This window comes from Serinus canaria, chromosome 12 (assembly GCF_022539315.1).
Source record: "Serinus canaria isolate serCan28SL12 chromosome 12, serCan2020, whole genome shotgun sequence".
In the NCBI taxonomy this organism is placed as follows: domain Eukaryota; kingdom Metazoa; phylum Chordata; class Aves; order Passeriformes; family Fringillidae; genus Serinus; species Serinus canaria.
In genome coordinates this window covers 2,941,012-2,959,555 of record NC_066326.1, presented here as the reverse complement: position 1 = coordinate 2,959,555, position 18,544 = coordinate 2,941,012, and the positions used below count along the sequence as shown (strand labels likewise).

The following is an 18,544-nucleotide window of genomic DNA, read 5'->3' as shown; positions in this document are numbered from 1 at the left end:
CCAATTTCAGCCTGGATTACCTCAGCCTGGAAAACAGGTTTATCAAAAGAAAAAGGTGCTTTAGAATGACTGCATATGACAAAGTGCCCAGCAGAGTGTCTCTGCAGCACTGGTTTGGTACTGGTGGTGAAAATAATGCTCTGGCAGACAGAAATCACTGGAAGATCCAGCTGTGAGCATGTATTATTTCCCCTCATATGGACAAACATAAGGGTCTCTCAGGTACCATTTGATTTCAAACTGTCAGCTGAAATTTGTGCAGATGATGATGATGACACCAGCAGGACTATTGAAAAATATGTTTTTAAATAAAAATGCCATTTCTCCTTGGCAGATTGAAACAGCACAGGAACACTGTGGAGCCATTTCTAAGGGCAAAGCTCTTACAATATTCCAGGTACCACTCTCCTCAAAATGCATTTTTGTGCAGGAAGCTTTCCAAGTGTGATTTATTCCTGATGCCCAGGCGTGTGTCATCCACAGGCTGCAATGACAGCAGGAAGCAGAGCTGCAAACCAGGATGGGGAAGGGCAGTTTAGATGGGATACTGGGAATTGTAACCTGTGAGAGGTGGGCAGCCCTGGCACAGGTGCCCAGAGCAGCTGGGGCTGCCCTGGATCCCTGGCAGTGCCCAAGGCCAGGTTGGACACTGGGGCTGGAGCACCTGGGACAGGGGGAGGTGTCCCTGCCATGGCAGGGGTGCAATCAGACCTTTAAGGTCTCTTCCAACCCAAAACACTGCTGTGCACTGTGGTGCTGCTCACAGGGGTCCCAGGACGAGGGAAGAGATGAGAATCTTGACTCCATGCTTCAGAAGGCAGATTTATTATTTTATGATATATATTATATTAAAAGGAAATGATATATTAAAACTATACTAAAGAACAGAAGAAGGGATTTCATCAGAAGGCTTGAAAGGAAGAGAAAAGAATGATGATAAAATCTTGTGACTGCTCACAGCCTCAATACAGGTGCTGTCATTGGTCATTGAGTAAAAACAATTTCACATGCTGGGTCAACAATTCTCCAAATCACATTCCAAAGCGGCAAAACATGGAGAAACTGAAGCTTCTCAGGAAAAAAGATCCTAATGAAAGGATTTTTCATAAAATATGTTTGTGACAGTGCAGTGGGACAGAAATCCTATTCTGGAGTTGCACCTGTTTAACTTCACTTTGCTTTAAAGGTATAGAACATTTCCAAATTCAAACACATACAATTAATTCAGCTTATAGCTCCCTGAAAGAACAGCATGCTGCTATTCAAGAGTTGCAGGAGAGAAGCAATCAGAGCATCCAAATATTTCTGGCATCTGAGACTCTTTCCATGCCATGTTATTCATGAAGCAGAGCCCTGCTGGAACTTGCAGGTCTCCAAATGGCAATGCAAGAGGCACGAGCACAAATTTGCAAGTCTAAGCACTCATTTGGAACAGACATGGCATTATTCAGTGAAGGATTTGTCACAGCAAACAGTGAGCAATAAACTGGGATCTATTTCTCCATGATCTAATATAATTTCCTATCAGCATGTCACAACTCTGACACAATATGCTGTGAGCTGAATTGATCCCTGCCCTTCAAATCCTGCCTCATCTATGGATTAAACCTCCACTGATCAGGGAGTTACACGAAGAGGGAGGACAAATCCTTGCTGCTTTATCCATGTAGGAACAGCCCTGCCATACTGCATGAAAAGGAGCACAGAGCACACATGGCTAATTAGGGATAAAGCAGAATTTCCTTGCAATTTCTCCAAGCAACAGCTCCACAAAATTATTGTTATTTATTTAAGTTCTCCTGGGTTATGGTCACATTTCCCACGGGAATAATGCAGCAGGAAGAACACCCATGTAAAACTAATGTAGGGTTTTTCCAGGCAAACCAAAATTTGTTGAAGTGTTCAAATAACCACCAAGCAAATCTTCACTTCTACCATTAAAAATCATCTTTTTCTCTGTGTATAAAGCAGCTTTAAACCCCCCCAGACAACACAAAAGGACCATGCCTCATTGCCTGCTCCTCTCTCAAAGAGCAGAAACACCTCATAAATCCAAAATCAATGTCAGCTGAGGAAAACTGACTGTACTAACCAAATATAAATCACAATACACAGGAACAGAAATAACAGCTGAAGACAAGCTACACAATAATCACAACACAGTACAGTGGTACCAGGAGGTAAAACCCTGCAGGAACTCAGCTCTGCTTTACTGAGGGCTTTGTCACTCGTTAGATACCAATTTTGGAACAAAATCAGTAGCAGAGAAAAATCATTTTTAGATCTCCATATGTCTCGCTTTTCCCATTCTTGGCAGAATTGGCAAAAATTAGCATCCCATGAATGTTTTTTAACCAGCTGCACATTAACTGTGTCCAACATCAAGTCTGGGATATTGAGATGTTTGTTGGATCGACAGCCCTTTAAAACCATTAAAGACATCACAGTAACACAGCAGAAAGTCAAAAGAGCTGCAGAGATTTCAGTGCAATTTAAAGGTTGTAACAACTGGAAAAGTAGCAGGAGAGCTACTTAAATCCATTTTTGACATTATGTTACCTTTGGAGCATGTGGGTGAGACGAATTTCTGATTTTTGGTGGCAAAAAAAAAGGGAATTTTAACAGGTTCCCTGCAACAGAATTCAAAGTTGCAGAAGTATGGCCATGCAGAATGATGACAGATGAGCATCTTAATTATCCAAACATCACTGCTCAATTATGAGACAACTCAGGGTATTTAACATAAAACCAGCCTGGATCAGAAAAATATTTGGGGGAAAAAGTCTTCACACTCAAATCCAGTCATTTACCAAATCTTCCAGTCAGTAAATCCCAAACAAGACTGCTAAAAAAGGGAATTTTATTTAACTTCCAGAAAGGGGAAATGTGGTAACTCTAAATAAAGTACTGGAGTGGTTTGTGATTCACAAATGGAGTTTCATTGCTGGTTCAATGCTGGATGTCCAGAGCCCAGAGGAGCTGGAACTGCACACTCAGAAGGACAAAACCACTGCTCACTGCAGGAATAATTTGCTCCCTGTTGAAAAGGGACATTCATATGACTTATGCAAATATCTGTGCCTAAGATAAGCAAGGAAAAAAATATGATAAATTGCAGAAGGGAAGCAATTTTCTTTTTCCATACTATGAGCTGGCATTTCTTTGGGGATGAGCACTGGTTTCTATTGTAACTGGGATGCTGTACATGGAGGAATAATCACTATTTAATCAAGGCTCTTCTTGCAGAGAATGCAAGAAATAAGTGCAATTAAGTTAGCAAGATCTTAGGAACTGCACAACACACCAGAAAACAAAAGCAGAGTATTTTGGGGGCTGCAGGGGGAGAGGAAACAAGCTGGTGGAGCACGTTTTTAGAATTAGTATTGTCTGGAATCATTTGATAGCTCAGCGCAATAAATACAGACTCCAAGTTAAAAAAAAGAGTCAGATCACTGATCTGGAAAGGGCTGAACATCCCTCAGGCCAGGTCAGCTGGTCCTAAACCATCCCTGCTCTTCCTAACAAACCACTTCTGCTTCCTGGCTGGATGTTTTATCCCAGACCTCCTGCCCTGCATCCCACCCTGAGTGTTTTGTGTCACCTTGCTACAGCTTTACTTCAGTGCAGAAAGGAGAGGGGTTTTTTTAGCACCTTGCTCCACGTCTCCTGAAAATTTTAACAGTTAATCCTCCAACTCTCAGAGAGATCCAAAGATTTGAAATAATTCTGGTACCAGTTCTCAACCCCATTTGGTAATTGTGGGAGAGCTCAGCTCTGTGTTTGCATGAGCACCCCAATTAGTGTGGGGGTGTCAATCACCTCCCATCTGCTGCCTGCAGGAGGAATTCTCACCTCTTCCAACCACTGTTCTCAGCACCATGAGCACGTCTGGCATCACCTCCTGTTCCACACCTCCAATTTAAACCCTGCCAGAGGCAGGCAGCGTTGCCTCAGCTTGGCCATCACCTCTGGGTGCAAAGCCACACACAGGGCACAGCTGTAGGCACAGCTGGACCAGTTCAGGCCTTGGGCTGCATCTAGAAGGAAAATTTAATCATTCTAATTCTTATAGATAGCTGGGAGAATGACCCATTTCCTCAGCTGCTGAAAGACAAAGCTGTTGCAAGGCTATAAAGATGATTTAAGAGTATGTATCAGTTTAGAGGGGAAAAAATTCTGCAAGCTCAGACAGTTGTAAAATTGCCACTTTATGGCTGTGTCTGCTTGGACTCTGCCAAATTTATGAGGCCACAACACCTATATTATTGAATATAATGTCTAGCTTTTATTACCTTGTCTTTGCAATCAGATCTAATGTTGAACATCACAGCCCTTCAATAACGACACACCGTATCAATTAAAAACAATAAAACCAGTTCCTTCCAGATACTACTTGAGGCTCAATAGCAATTAGTCAAAGCCTGAAGATGCAGAATGAGGGAAGAAATGTACTTGCAACTTTTGGTCCACCAAGAATCCATATATCCCCTTTTCTCCCCCCCTGAGTGCAGGTTTAAATTACACAGCATCATTCCACCCCACCACAGAATGTCTTGATTGCAAGAACACAGGCAGACACCAGCACTGCTCAAGACAACCTGCAATTCTCTGCTCACAGGGAAAACTGGATTCACTGAGGCTCAGCAATTGTGAAATTGGGCAGAAAGTAACTCTAGAAGATACTCCATTAATTACAGGAAATCCCATAAAAACCAGACACATTAAGTGCATAGGAATTACTAGGAATGAGAAAGGCATTCCAAGATAAAAGTAAATCCTCCTCAATACCTCCCTCCCCCCTCCTCTGCCTCTGGTTTCTTTCTCCCTGCTTTTACTCAGATTTTGTTATAATTCTGATTTTCAGCATTGCAGGGATGCTGCCCAGCCCCACCACCCCGAGGTCCCCCTTACCTCCAGCCCGGGGCGGGGTCCCACAGAGCAGCACGACCCCCTGGCCCTCGCGCACCGACACCGCGCTCCTCATCCTCGTCCTGGAGCTCTCCACATCTGCCAGGGAACACCAACAGACAGGACAGTGACACTCTGAAATCCTGACACTCTCAAACCATTCCCAAACCCTGACCTCCCCTCTCTCGGTCTGCAGCGGAGCCCGGCAGACTCAGCGCAGCCCCTGCAGAAACAAAGCCTGCCTGGCACCAGGGGGGGTGACAGAATCAGGGCTGAAGGGACCCAATCTGCACTGAGATCATTCAACAGATCCTGTGGCTAATTCTGTTCTCATGCCTGGCTTCTGCTGCCCTGACTCTGATCACCAAAAAGGAGCCAATGACCTAAAAATAGGTCCTTCATCAACTCTTTCTTTGGAAGGGAAAGCTGTGATGAACACAGCATCAAGCTCCCATGTCCAGTGTAAAATAATATGAATAACAGCTATTCAGAAAACAGACATGGATCTTTCCTAAGAGCAAGGAACCTTCTGGACCATATTCCTGCAGGAGAATCCCCTGGAGCATCACTGAGCCAGAGCTTTGCACCTCGGTGTGCTGACCCAGTGCTCTGCTCTGGCTGGCCTCGGGTCTCTGGGGTTATTTTAAACTGTGTTAGGATCACAGGGCACCCCAAAGTGGAAGGGATTATTGAGTCCATCTTCTGGTCTTGCACAGAACACCCCAAAAATCACACACAGCATTGTCCAGCACTTCTTGGGGGGAAGCAAACGCTACAGCCTCCACTGATGTAAATATTTTATCATAAATTTATACTGGCTTTCCCTCTAACTGGCGAGTCAAGACCCAAGAAAGTTGGGCCTCATTATACCCTAAACTAATCTAAATACAACCTGTAATACAAGCCAAGATCAAAGTCCTACACTCCCAAAGGCTTTTCCATAAATAAGCCATACATTTTTCCATAACAGAAGACATTTAAAAAAGAAAAATTTGTTTATAACCTTGCATAGGATGCTGAACTAATACAGCCTTTAAATGAGGCTGTCTTTATAACCAAGCATAATAGGAGCAGTGAGTTGACCAACAGCAGCTATTTCCCCAAAATACAGCATTTTTTATTACTGCAAAGCAACAGCTGTGACAGTGAGAGAACACTGAATAAGAGCTATCAGAATTTCAATGCTTCCTTTAAAAAAAGCTGCAGTAAGAGAGTGTTGTACAATCCTTTGTTAGTGCACATAAAGCTCACGGAATATTTCTTAGGCTGTTTTCAGCTCTCCAAGTGAATTTCCACACAGGTATTCTCAGAATAAACTCAGATCCTTTTGCAGGACATGATGGAGAAGTCACACAAAACCCCAGCCAAGGTGATTTCACTCAGGGATCAAAACAGCACAGCCTTCAATTGTTGTTTCAGGCCCTTCCAGCACCTTGCTCTTTCCCCACAACATTATACATTCATCAGCTGCCCCAACACCATTCCTGAGAGCCATGCAAGGAAAAGCCAGGAGCTGACAGCACCTCTGAGAACACACACTGCTCTGCTCCAGGATGAATCACACGCACAGCATTAATATTTTACATAAAAAATTCATTGAGAACACATTTTGCCCTCTTACATCACAACCATCAGAAGTCATATATCTTAAATGATACAATTTCCAGAACTGGAATGGGTTTTAAGCCCATGTGCTCAATTTATTGCAACTACAGACCTTCAGAACCTTCCTTGTCTTTGTGTTGTCCAACAAAGGGCAGGATGGGACTGGGTGGGAGCACCTTGGGAAGGGATGTGGGACATGCTGGAGGACTGGGAAGGCCATCAGCCCAGAGGTACCCAGACAAGACCCACCACAGTCCTGCAGTGTGAGTGCTGCAATGTTGTAAAATTGGAATTACTAACCACTGATTGCAGGTGAAGACTGTTGTCACAGATAAACAGTTTTTGGGGGAACAAGAAGCAATGCACACCCATCCAAAAATGGAGGATATCAGCCATGCTACAACAAAAGAATCATCTCCCAAGAATTAGCAGGAAGCTCCCCATCCCACCTTCCAGAGCAGCTCAACCCCCAGACTCATCACACAGCTGCCAAAATACCAGCACTCAATTTCTCCACAAACTTCTGAATTCTCTTGTCTGGCACAGCTTTGATAAAGGAAAATCAGCATGCAGAACAGGAGCAGGGCTCTTTGTTAGCATGACACAGTGGAGTGCCCAGCTCTGACCCTGGAGAGCACTGGCTGCTCCTGAGCACGGTGCTGCTCTGAGTTTCAGGTGCTCTGCAGCAGATTCAGAGCACTGAAGGTCAAATCCAGGCTTGTCTGGAAGTGAATCAAGAGTGATTGTTTATCTTTGAGCTTCTTGGTAAGGTTTTTGTTTGATTTTTAATAAAGCCACTATTCCAAGCACAGTAACACCAGGGAGGAGAGCTGTGTCTTCTGACAAAACTCATTATTACATGAACTCATTGGGAAGGGACATTAGGTCCTCAGGGTAAATAAAATCCCTTAAAAGGTGGACTAATAATGGCAAAGCTTGTTTACTTTTACAGATTGAACTGCATCCCTCTGAAATCAGAGGCTCTCATCCTGCTGAACTGTCTGTCTTGGCAGATAAAATATAACTGCAAACAAAGACCAGAGATCAGGACAGAAGATGCTTTTGAGGAGTGGTGAGTCAGAACAGGATTCACTTTCCAGCACCCATGGGATGACAATATCCCACTGACCAGTAAAAGAAAAGGCCAGAAACAGTCAAAGTGTTTCTGCATTTTATCTGCTGGACTCAAGACTGGTTTATCCATCAGCAGATCTTTAAAACTCCCTCAAACTGGTCACCAAACTGAAGTGCTTTTATTAGTTTCTCCTGCCTTAATCTTTTCACTTCTTCCTTGCATTTATTACACCTCACTTCTAATCTCCTTTCATCTGAGAAGCAACTATTCATGGAAAAAATTAACAATTTAATAACTTAACCCTACCAGGCAAAGGCTCTAATCCGGCCACTGAAAATAGTTTGGTAACAATGTTACAAAAACCCTGACTGCAAGGGAAAAAAATCCAACATAAAACCAAGCTAGAACTGTAATTTGCAAATTAAATGTTTTTATTGCCTGTTTATAGTTTGCCATATAGAAGGAAGTTTAAAATTAGCAGCTGAGACTTTTGACTCCTGAAGCAGCATTTTCTTCTCCTTTCCCCTGCTAATACATGTATTTTCCTAATTGCTTTAGTACCAAGCCCATAAAGTTGTACCAACTGAAATATACCCACCATTGCAATCAAAAGGAGAAAAACCCCACAATTCAGCTTTGTTGAAGTCTTTGATTCTACCCAAAGTGAGAACAACAAAACAAGTTCCTACCCATGCAAACAGGATGGGAAAACTGCACACTCCACTGGGTTCCCTCCTTTTAAGGAGTTCATTAAGTTCATTAAGCCAAGTTCTCAATTTCAAGCATTGAGACTGCAAGGGGCTGAGAAAGATTCCAAAATGTGGAGTGACAGTGATGTGAATATCAAACCTGTAACAGCTGCACTGGAACACTCCTGGGATCCTCAGGACAATTAAAAGATAAAATAAAAATCTGTGGATTCGTGATGGGAAAACAGGACCTGGAGCATCTCTGTGAGGTGAATGAGATTGAGAACAGTGACATTTTGATAGAAGAATAAATCAGAACCCATCCCAGAGCCTGCTGACCACGCTCACTGCAATCACCTCCCAGAGGTTTCTGTTTGACGATCTAGTGTAATTGAGAAAGGAAATGCCAAGATGACATCAAACAGCACAGCCTTGCTCTGGAGGGACACAGAACACGGTGCTATGAAAAATCCAGAGTGTTTCTGGTGACAAAGCTGCTCCACACACACACACACACACAGAGCTGCTGGCGTGGGGCACTGCTGAGTTATGTGGTGTTTTGTCAAGAGACCTGGGTGATATTTCACCCCCAGACATCAGCTCTGTACACGCGAACTCTGTCAGATTTGCAGGCACTGCTAGAACTTGCACCAAATCCTGTTTATTTTTTTCAGTAATACACAGAACACATTCACTGGGAGAGGAGCAGGTTTCAGTTTTCCAACTAGTTTTTTTGTTAAATTCAGGTTTCCAACTCCAAGTCCAGCAACACCCAAGCATCCCATCACGCTCAGATCAATTGCTCTTTATTGCCAACGTGCTTGTTAGCAATTCTACCATGTTCTGAAAACTGCAGAACAAGGATTCAAGCTCTACAAACATAATTGTGCCTTAATAGCCATGAAAATATTTATTGTATTGCTGCATCAGACCCACTGTTATTCAAAGGAGCAGAACTTGTTAAATGTACTTTAGGTATAATTCTGTATTGGATGTTCAAGTGCCTAAATGAGTCAGACAAGCAAATCTAAGCTGTTTTCTTGAGTGGGTAATTCTGAAGTGGGGACTCTGTTTGATGTCAGCCCATAATGAAGCACTAATTCTCAGCCCACTCACCCTGGTAAAAGTCACATTATTAAAGAGAACGGAAATTCCACTCCCTCAGCTCTTGAGGGCAAATAACAGCCTCAGCATGCTGTAATAGCTATGTTGGTGATGAGAACTGCTGGAGAAAACAGAGTCACACCAATTTGTTTCTTTAAAAAGATAAAAACAAACACAAAACCCATCAACCTTCAGCAGCATCCCTTAACTCACCTGTGTGCATGAACAAACCTTCTTCCCTACCCCCTAAACCCCAAAATTGGCTATACCCAGGCACTGCTGTGATCATGAACTTGGTATTTCTTTAGACAGACACCCAAAACGAAATGTGCATTTGGCATAATTAATTGCCACCAGGATATTTGGGATACACAGCCTGTTAACCCCAACAGGAATCACCACACCAGGTGAAAAGCCAGTGAAAAACCTTCTGCTGCCTTCCCAGGGCCTGGATGGAGCCTGGCAGAATCACACTGAGCTAGAAGGGAGGGGATGAGACCAAAAATTACCTCTCTAATCGATTTCTGCTGGGCAGAAGGAGAGGACAAAAATACCAACAGTGCAGGAGTGAACATTGCTCAAAGCAGGCAGGGTGGGGGGGATTTGTCACTTGAGGAGAGATTCAGAGGCATCTCCAGGGTTTCCCTTGGTCAGGCTACAGAGCAATCACAGAATTCCACACCAACAAAATCCCTTTCTCCTGTGCCACGTGGCTGAACTTGCATTTCATGCCCTGAAAGCTCCAGGACAGAGCAAGCAAAACAACCTCCACCCCCTTCAAGGCTCATCCTACACCCAAAATGCCACTCAGACCTGAGTTTGAAATACTGTCCCCCTCTCTGCTGATGACAGTCCCACCAGCAGAGCCCATCTGAGCATCCACAGAACACCAGAGAAATCCACTGAGTTTGAAATACAGAAATCCATAGGAATATTGCCACTAAAATGCAGCAGACCCCAGTGCAGAACAGACCCTGCAGGTTTTCCATCCCACAAAATGCTGAATATCTCACAGGTGAACCAGCCAACAGCAGCAAAAAAAGCCCTACAAATCTCTGAAACTCTTCCCCTTCCCTTGAATCAACTTGAGGTGCAGGGAAATATGAAACAGGAGACATTTAAATGTTCTTACATCAATTAAAGGAGAATAATTCAAAAGTCTGTGCTATATAAACACAAGCAGGAAAAGCTAAAAAATAAACTGGCACAGATGCATCAGAGTGTGGTGAGCAGGAGATGCCAGCATGGGAAGAGGCAGAAGAATTTGCAATAATGAGGGGAAAGAAAGGGATGAGGTGATTTGTGGAACTGAAGGAAAGGACCAGAGACAGGAGATCAAAAAAAAAAGGCAGTAAAAGAATATTAATAGCATAAAAGTTGAGTCAACATCTGATAAACAGGGAATGTTTCTTTTTAACATGTTTTACACTGGCAAAAATGCACTTAGAGAACTGGAAAAAAAAACCAAAGCAAGCCCTAACAGCGTTACCAGGGAAATGCAAGTTTTGAGAGAAAAACATTCTCCAGTAGGTATTTCCAAAAATATGCCTTCCATAAATTCCTATTATCTGGGAATTACCACTCAACTCCAGGCAAACACAGCACTGAACAAAGCAATCCAAGCAATTTGAGAAACATCTCAGGAGGCAAGGATGTTTGCTCAAGGAAATTATCCTACAGTCGACTTCTCAGATGCAACAGAGATTTTTTTTCCCCTCTAACACTTTCCCAAAACAAGCCCCAAGAACATCCTGGCAGTCTACTGAGCACCAGGCCTGGTAAGCACAAAGCAGGTTCAGTGCTGAAGAACACCAGGCTATTCACATTTCAATAGTTAAACAGATGGCTGAAGCCCTGCCAGATCTAGCTCTAATTATCTGAAGGTTTGTTTATTTATTAAATATGCAGCACTGTTCCCAAAAAGCCTTTCCTCAATAAATAAATCAATGAAAACCATCTTACAACAGCTCAGTTTTAAAGCTCTGGGAACATGCTGATGACAGTGGGATTTGGATTTTTTTTCCCTGCCACTGAGTTCAACCCTTTATGCTTCCAGAGATGGCACCAGAAATGCCCAGATTCTGCCCAAGTATTAAAAAATATCACCAGAAAGGATTCCTGGATGACCAGGATCTGTCATCTCCTCCTTCCCAAGGTATGGAGCACCTGGCACAGACCCCAGCTTTGACAGGGGCCACCTGGGCCAGCCCAGATGGGACAGGGACAAAGAACAGACCCAGCAGATGGAGAAGGCTCCTGCCCACAGATGTCCCTCCCCAGCTGCTCTCCACCCCTCCAAACCACCAACCTGAGTCAGCAGAAAAATCCAATGTTCACAGCCATTCCTGACTGCTGTGCTCTCACCAAAATGTGGGGCCTCACCTGGGCTGAGCCAAATAACATGAAATATTTTGTTGTATGTGCAATGAAACACATCATCTCCCCATCCATCAACAGTGGAATAATATTATTTCATTTCTATTATATAAAAAACAATATATTATAGACTATATATAATATATGATCTTTAATATAAATATATTATTATATTATTACTATTAATATGTAACAGTGGAATAATAATTATTTCATAACAGTGAAATAGAAAGCCAAGAATAAGACATCCAACCTCAACCCACAACTCACCCTGCCAGAATCACCTGTGCCATTTGCTGTTCCAGAATCAGCTGGGTTTTATTTCCAGGTTCCATTATTTCTAACTGGACATGTTCAACATTGGACATTAACACATGTTAATGGACTTTTATTTTTTGTGTTTATTTTAATAATTCTCCTCTTTACTGGTACTCAACCTCAGGTATGTTATGCCTCAACTCTTTAATAAAAGGAATACAAGGGACCTGGAGAAAGTGACTATTTCTACAGAACTGAATGCCATAACCCACTTGAAGTAAGCTGTAGAGAGGAGAAGGTGCAAGGATTGATTCACACCGTAACAAAAATCATATTTACAGAGGAATTGAGGAGAAATTTAAACTTTTAATTCTATTACTGCAGATGAAAAAGAGGCAGAAATAAAAGTAATATGTTTTCAGAGCACATTTGCCTGGCTCATGCAGAGGAAGAACAGCTATTTCACTTATTAACTACCCAGAGCACAATCTGAAGGCAGAGGTGGGCGAATTTCCAGGTGTGACAAATAAAGCCCCTCAGACTCAGCATTTGGGACTGACAATAATTGCTCCTGTGGAGTTCCAGCCCACCATTTCTGAACCAGGGACAGAATGTGCTCCTCCCTGGACTCCTCTCCAGCCCCAGCTCACCTGAGTGAGCGCCAAGGTGTCACCACAGCACAGAACAGGCTCTGCAAAACTGCTGCAAACGTTTCTGACTGTGAATCTCTGGGGTTACTCGCTGGGATTAGACCACATTAACAGGCTCAGAAGGACAGCAGAGATAAGAAAAATGATCTGTTCCTATCCCAGCACCAGACAGCTCACTGAGGTTGTAGCTTAATGGATGTTCAGGAGCACATCAAAGCAAACCAGAAGAGATTTTGTTCTCTTCCTTCACAGTTGCAAAAACGTGGCTAAAGCAGTCTGGACTTATTTCCTTCCAGACTTCAGGGAACAGGAATGCAGGGAAAGGCATTTCTTACTCTGATGTCATTTGCAGCTGACAAGCAAAACAGGTATTTTCTGTGGCAGATAAGGCAGAAAAATTGAAGGAAACCCCAGGTCACTGTGGTGTGGACAGTGGAGATGTTTAAAACAATGCTGATCTGCCAGGTTCACATAAAAATGCAAAAATGAAAATTAGAACTTTATCTCCAGGAGACAGCATGGAAGAGTCCATGAGGCAAAATCATTCCTCCAGTGCTGAAGGTGAAAGCCAAATGATGAAGTTTCTCAACGAAGCCACATCTCCAACCTGTGCACAAGCACGAGCTGTTAATTCATTATTTAATGAAAAGCAGAAGAAAACCACTGCATAACCTAATTCAGTATTGTGCAAAATTACTCTCTAGTCCCTAACAAAATTAAAAGAACACACTGAGGCTGCAAACTCAATTATTTGGAGGTAGAAAATTCCAGAATTAAGGCTGCCTAAGACCACAAACGTTGGCAGAGGCACAAGGCAGCAGCCCCATCAGCGAGATCCCAGCCCTATGGATCACACCAGGGCTTCCTGCTATAAAGCAGCCACTTCCCTGTCTTACCTGGAAACCTCTGAAGTGCTGCTGAGTGTGTTTAATTAGTTTTCAAGAGCCTGAGTGCTCAGTGGAAGGTGTGAGGTTATTCTGCACCCGGGCTCTGAGCTCTGGCTCCGTGCTCCTGGTGGGATGTTTGGGGGAACCAGAGGAGCAGGGGCCACGTGTGGCAGCTCCAACACACAGAGCTGGACCCGTGGCTGCTGTTCTACTGATGTGGAGCTGTGTAAACAAATTCCTCCCAGTTGTCCTTGCCACCAGCAGCTCCCAGCAGGCAGCACAGGCTCCGTGGTGCGGGGAGAAGGGATCTGGGAGCAGCTCCAGGAGAAGCCCAGAGAGGCTCTCTGCAGGATGCTCCCACCACAAGGTCAAAGCCACTTGATCCTGGTGGCATTTCTGAGGCAGGACAGAGCCAAAGGCTGCAGGCAGGCAAGGCCAGGTCAGTCACTGCAGAGTGGGGAAGGGCCAACACCAGGGTCATGCAGTGAAAGCCTGCTGTGATACCTGTGAGACCAACACAGACCTCTCATCAGAGGGAGACACAAATGACCTCTGTGAGCACCACCTTTATCCCACTGCTCCATCCCACTGATCAGCCCAAGCAGGGTGACAAATTCCACCTGCTTGTCATCAAGCCCAAATTCCCCTGGCTCTGCCACACATCCACTTGTGCCCCTCACAGCCTCTCAAAAACCACAGCAGCCTTTTCAGGACATGGGCTAGAGCTTCAGCCTGCCAACAAACTCTCTTTCAATATAAATCATTGCTCTGACCCAGATGTGACAGAGGCACTTTGGAAACCCAATCAGTGTAATCCCCAGGCAGATAACAAACGCCAGGTTTTGCTTTATCAACCATAATCATTAGACAATTAAGCAAAGGGGTAAAGAGATGACAAAACTGCATCTGGCCCTGCTCAGGCTGCACTGGGATCTGCAGTGTCTGCAGCAAGAGCAGGAGACCCTTGCAAGCGTGACTTGGAATAAATTAAATTCATTACACAAAGCATTTGTGGTGGGAACTCACTCAGGCCCTCCTGGGTCACCCTGTGCAGAGACAGATGGATGGCACCCAGGGCGTGTGGCACACGGGGACCTGGCTGTGCCCAGGTGCCAGGCTCCCAGCTGGGAGCACAGCAGCTCTCTGCCAGCCTCTCCAGACACTGGCATGTGACAAACCAGCCCCAGCCTGGCCACAGGGACAGCAAACACCAGTCTGGAAGGGTGTGCAGGTCCCACAAGTTTAGATACAAAGCTCAGACCTACAATCACAAGACAAGTTGGTTTTTTTTTCTTTCCCCCACTCATTTATTATGAGGCAATAAGGTTCCTTGAAGAAGTGAGACAGTAATTCCACTGAATCCTCATCAGGAAAGATAGGAGAAAAATAAGGGATGAAGAAGATGCAACTGGCTTAAAGAGGTGCTGAAGTTACTTTTAAATGGAAGCAAAAAAGATACAGAAAAAGATGAAAGAGTAAGTTAGAGCAGCATGTGTTATTAAGAGCTGAAGTTAGGAAATACTAAGGAGAAAAATGCTACATTATGCTAACCAAAGCAGCACAAAAATTCTTCTGAAAAGAATCTGAAATAAAATCAGGAAGAGAGATGTACTAAGAAATCAGAGGTTCAAAACCAGCTGAATGCAAAGGAGTGTTAACAACAGATAAGGAAATGCAAAAATACCTCTGTTAATATCAGATTATTAAAAATCAAAAGCTTCCTCTCACACACTCATACACTCATTTGATACCCAGGGAAGCCTCTGGCAAATCACAAGAGTTCAGCCAGCAGATGAGAGGCTGTGGCAGAGCAGAACCAGCCCCTACACCCAACAAATCCCTGGCTCATTTGATTTTTTAACTTAATTAGTGGGTAAAACGTGACAATGACAGTAAGTTCATCCAGGGAAGCTGCACTCAGGGACAGGATTCCTGCTGGGGCTGGCTCCTTTCTGACCATCCTCTCCCAGCTCTCATTCCCAAAATCAGGAATCCCTGTGAGCCCAGCAGTGCCACTGCAGACATCCCTGCAGGCTGGGGGTGTTCTGCAGTGGTACCACCTGTAAATGACAAATGCCTGTGGACAAAACACTGCTTCAACTTCAGACTAGAGTGATTCCCAGACATCATTAATATTTCAACCTGGCTCAGCTTCTTTTGGGTAAAGAGGTTTTGACTCAGTTACTTCCATTTCAGAACAACATTTTTGTGAAAAGCTGTAGGAATAAAAAGTGCTAGGAAAACAAATGAAGGCATTTGAAACACAAGTGGTAAAGAGAGCTTCTACCCAGCTGGTGAGTTCATCTTCCCAGCCTGCTCCATCCCCCAAAAGCCAGTCCAAACAGATTATCCAGGAGCACTATTTTATTTTATTTTATTTTTTTTTTTTTTGCTCTTCTTGCAACAAGAGAGCAAAAAGAAAAGGCAGGGATCATCTGAGCACATTAACCTCCCTGGAAGAGAAGGGAATGAGACAAGATCTTTAGAGAATTGCATTCTGTCTGCCTCCACAGTAATGGCATTACACTTGAATGAAAGCAAAATTATGTGGAAGACTGTTAGTTTACTGAGGGGTCAAAGAGATGACAGCTGTGGCAGGAGGAGGCAAACCTTTAATATGCCATGATGGACCAATGTGCACATCCTCCAGTGGATGAATAAATGTGGCTGAACAAGGGATTACACCTGAGCTAGCAGCAGCATGGATTAATAAATTCAGCATCAGACCACTCAACAACAGAGTGCAGGAGTGGGGAAAAAAAAGCAACTCCTGAAAAATAGCTGAGTTCTGCTACTCCATTTAGAGACATAAATACAATCCCAGTGCTGCTGAGCAGAGTTTAATAGATTGAGACATGTAAGTAAGGAGAAAACCCCCAAATGACAGGGAGACCTCAAATCTTTTTGCTGGTATCTGAGCAGAATTGTTCTGTGGCAGATGCTCCATGCACAGCCTGATCCCCAGCCTTGCAGGGTGATGTAATCCTCAGAAATATATCCTTAACTGCAATTGAATAAAAAGTCATGGGCTGAAAAAATACAGTTCCATAAAAAAAAGAGAGAAGACGTCTCGCTGCACAGGGCTGAGAGAAGCAATAACAGGAAAATAAAATCAGGTACTGCATCTCTTCTCATAAGTACAGAGAATTTCCTTGGTTATTAAATGAGACTCCCCACAAGCCCCAGCCTGGGCTCTCAGTACCTGCTCAGTGCCACCCTGGATGAGAAACAAGACATAAATACATAATCAATACCAGAACAGAGACACAAGCAATGCACTGCAACAGCAGCAGCTCTCTAACTTCCACTGCTTCACTTTCAAGATGCCTACCTGGCTTTGCAAGGAACATCAGAAAGCAAAGCACACAAGCTGGCAGCAAACTGGAGCTCTGAAAAAGTATCTTTAAAGTAAGGTGATACCCAGTGAAGGCACTGAAATTGTTATTTGCAATCTGTCCACATTTATTGGGCTGCAGCCAGGGCTTAATTCAGCCCAACTTTGCTGTGTATTTCTTGTAAATTCACTGAGTGTCAGAGTAATTCTGCAGCTCACAAGTGCTGTGCTTGTTAGAGAATGACAGCCTCATTTAGGCTGGGAAAGATCTCCAAGAGCCTCGAGTCCCACTAAAGCACATCCCTAAATCCCCCTCTGCACATCTTCCAAGGGACCTCAACAGAACAGGACAGCAGGACAGCTGCTCTATCTTATTCTAGGTGTTCTTTAAATAATGTAACATTGTCTAAAACCATGCCAGGGCACTCCTCATCTCAAATGAAAAATAAAAAAAGAAAAACAAACCCTACATCTAGTAAATGATGAAGTCAAATTCTCTCAGCCACCCAGCCAAGCCTTCCCTCATTTCAGCTCCTCATCCAAAGCCTTCCAGCAACACCCTTTTTTCTACATCACAGCTTGGTGCTGTCAAACACATCCCAAACTGATATTGTAAATCTTTATTTCAGCTGGAGGAGGCTCCAGATGCAATATCTTTATGAGCCATGGAGGGTGGGGCAGGGCACAGCACAGTCCTGTTCCTGTTGACTGGAACAATTTTCATGTTTGATTTTTTTTTTTTAACTTGCAAAAACCACAGCTGAGAGATCAAAGCATTCAGCTCCTACTGAACGTTCCTATTAACTTCAATGGGCTTTAGATCAGGCCCTTAATGGGGTATTAATGTAAGGTAAACATTTTTAAGTATTATCTTAATATTATCAGGAGCATGTTAAATGGGCTAACAAGACTCCATTAGGGTAATTCTGCCAAACAAATCAAGAGCTGAAATACTTTCCTTAGCAAGGACTTGCTTTGATTTTTTAGTGAGTATAACCTCTGCTTTCCCAAATAATCCATATTTCAGAGTTTGAAGAACAGTCCTGCAATGCAAAAATCCTAAGGAACGTCACTTCTTTCCTTAAACAAAGAAACCAAGCACACACACAAAAGAATTAAAGTATTTTTGATTTAAAGCTTTACCAGGTGAGGGGAGCTGTGCAGGAAATGCCACCAATTTTTTGTCAGTTATAAATATTTTTTACAGAAATGAAGCCAGCATTTCAGAAGGCTCCTGTTAAAAAAAAGATTTCAGAATTTAGGCATAAAGTCTAAAAATCTAAAATCACATTGGTGTCAAGTGCAAGTGCATTCCCTTGCACTTCAGGCACGTATTAAGCAAGTCCAATCAAGGGAAGTATTTAATAATATAAATTATCATTTATATTATTAAATAAAATATAGATAGAAAAGTATATAAATATAAAAAGGAAATATAATATAAATATTAATATGTTTATATTATACATATAATAATATAACATTAATATAATAATGAAAATAATATAATATGAAAGTATAAATATAAAAAGCAAAGGATGTAGGGAGGCAAAGCTGTGTTTTTTAACTTCATTTAAAGCCTGAAGCCAAGCCCAGCTGCCCCTGGCTGAGGATGTGCAGCCTTTGGGATGAGCAGGGTGGTGCTGGGATCTGGAGCC

The 18,544-nt window shown here is 43.2% G+C and overlaps 1 protein-coding gene across 2 annotated transcripts in view; it reads right to left on the bottom strand.

Annotated features, from left to right (window-relative positions):
• Positions 1 to 18,544, bottom strand: part of CNTN3 (contactin 3) — a 98,081-nt gene that overhangs the window by 48,016 nt on the left and 31,521 nt on the right. For both annotated transcript variants that reach the window (XM_050979437.1, XM_050979438.1), the window contains exon 3: positions 4,912 to 5,007. In XM_050979437.1, coding sequence (XP_050835394.1) covers positions 4,912 to 5,007 — 96 coding nt within the window. The remainder of the gene's footprint in view (positions 1 to 4,911; positions 5,008 to 18,544) is intronic.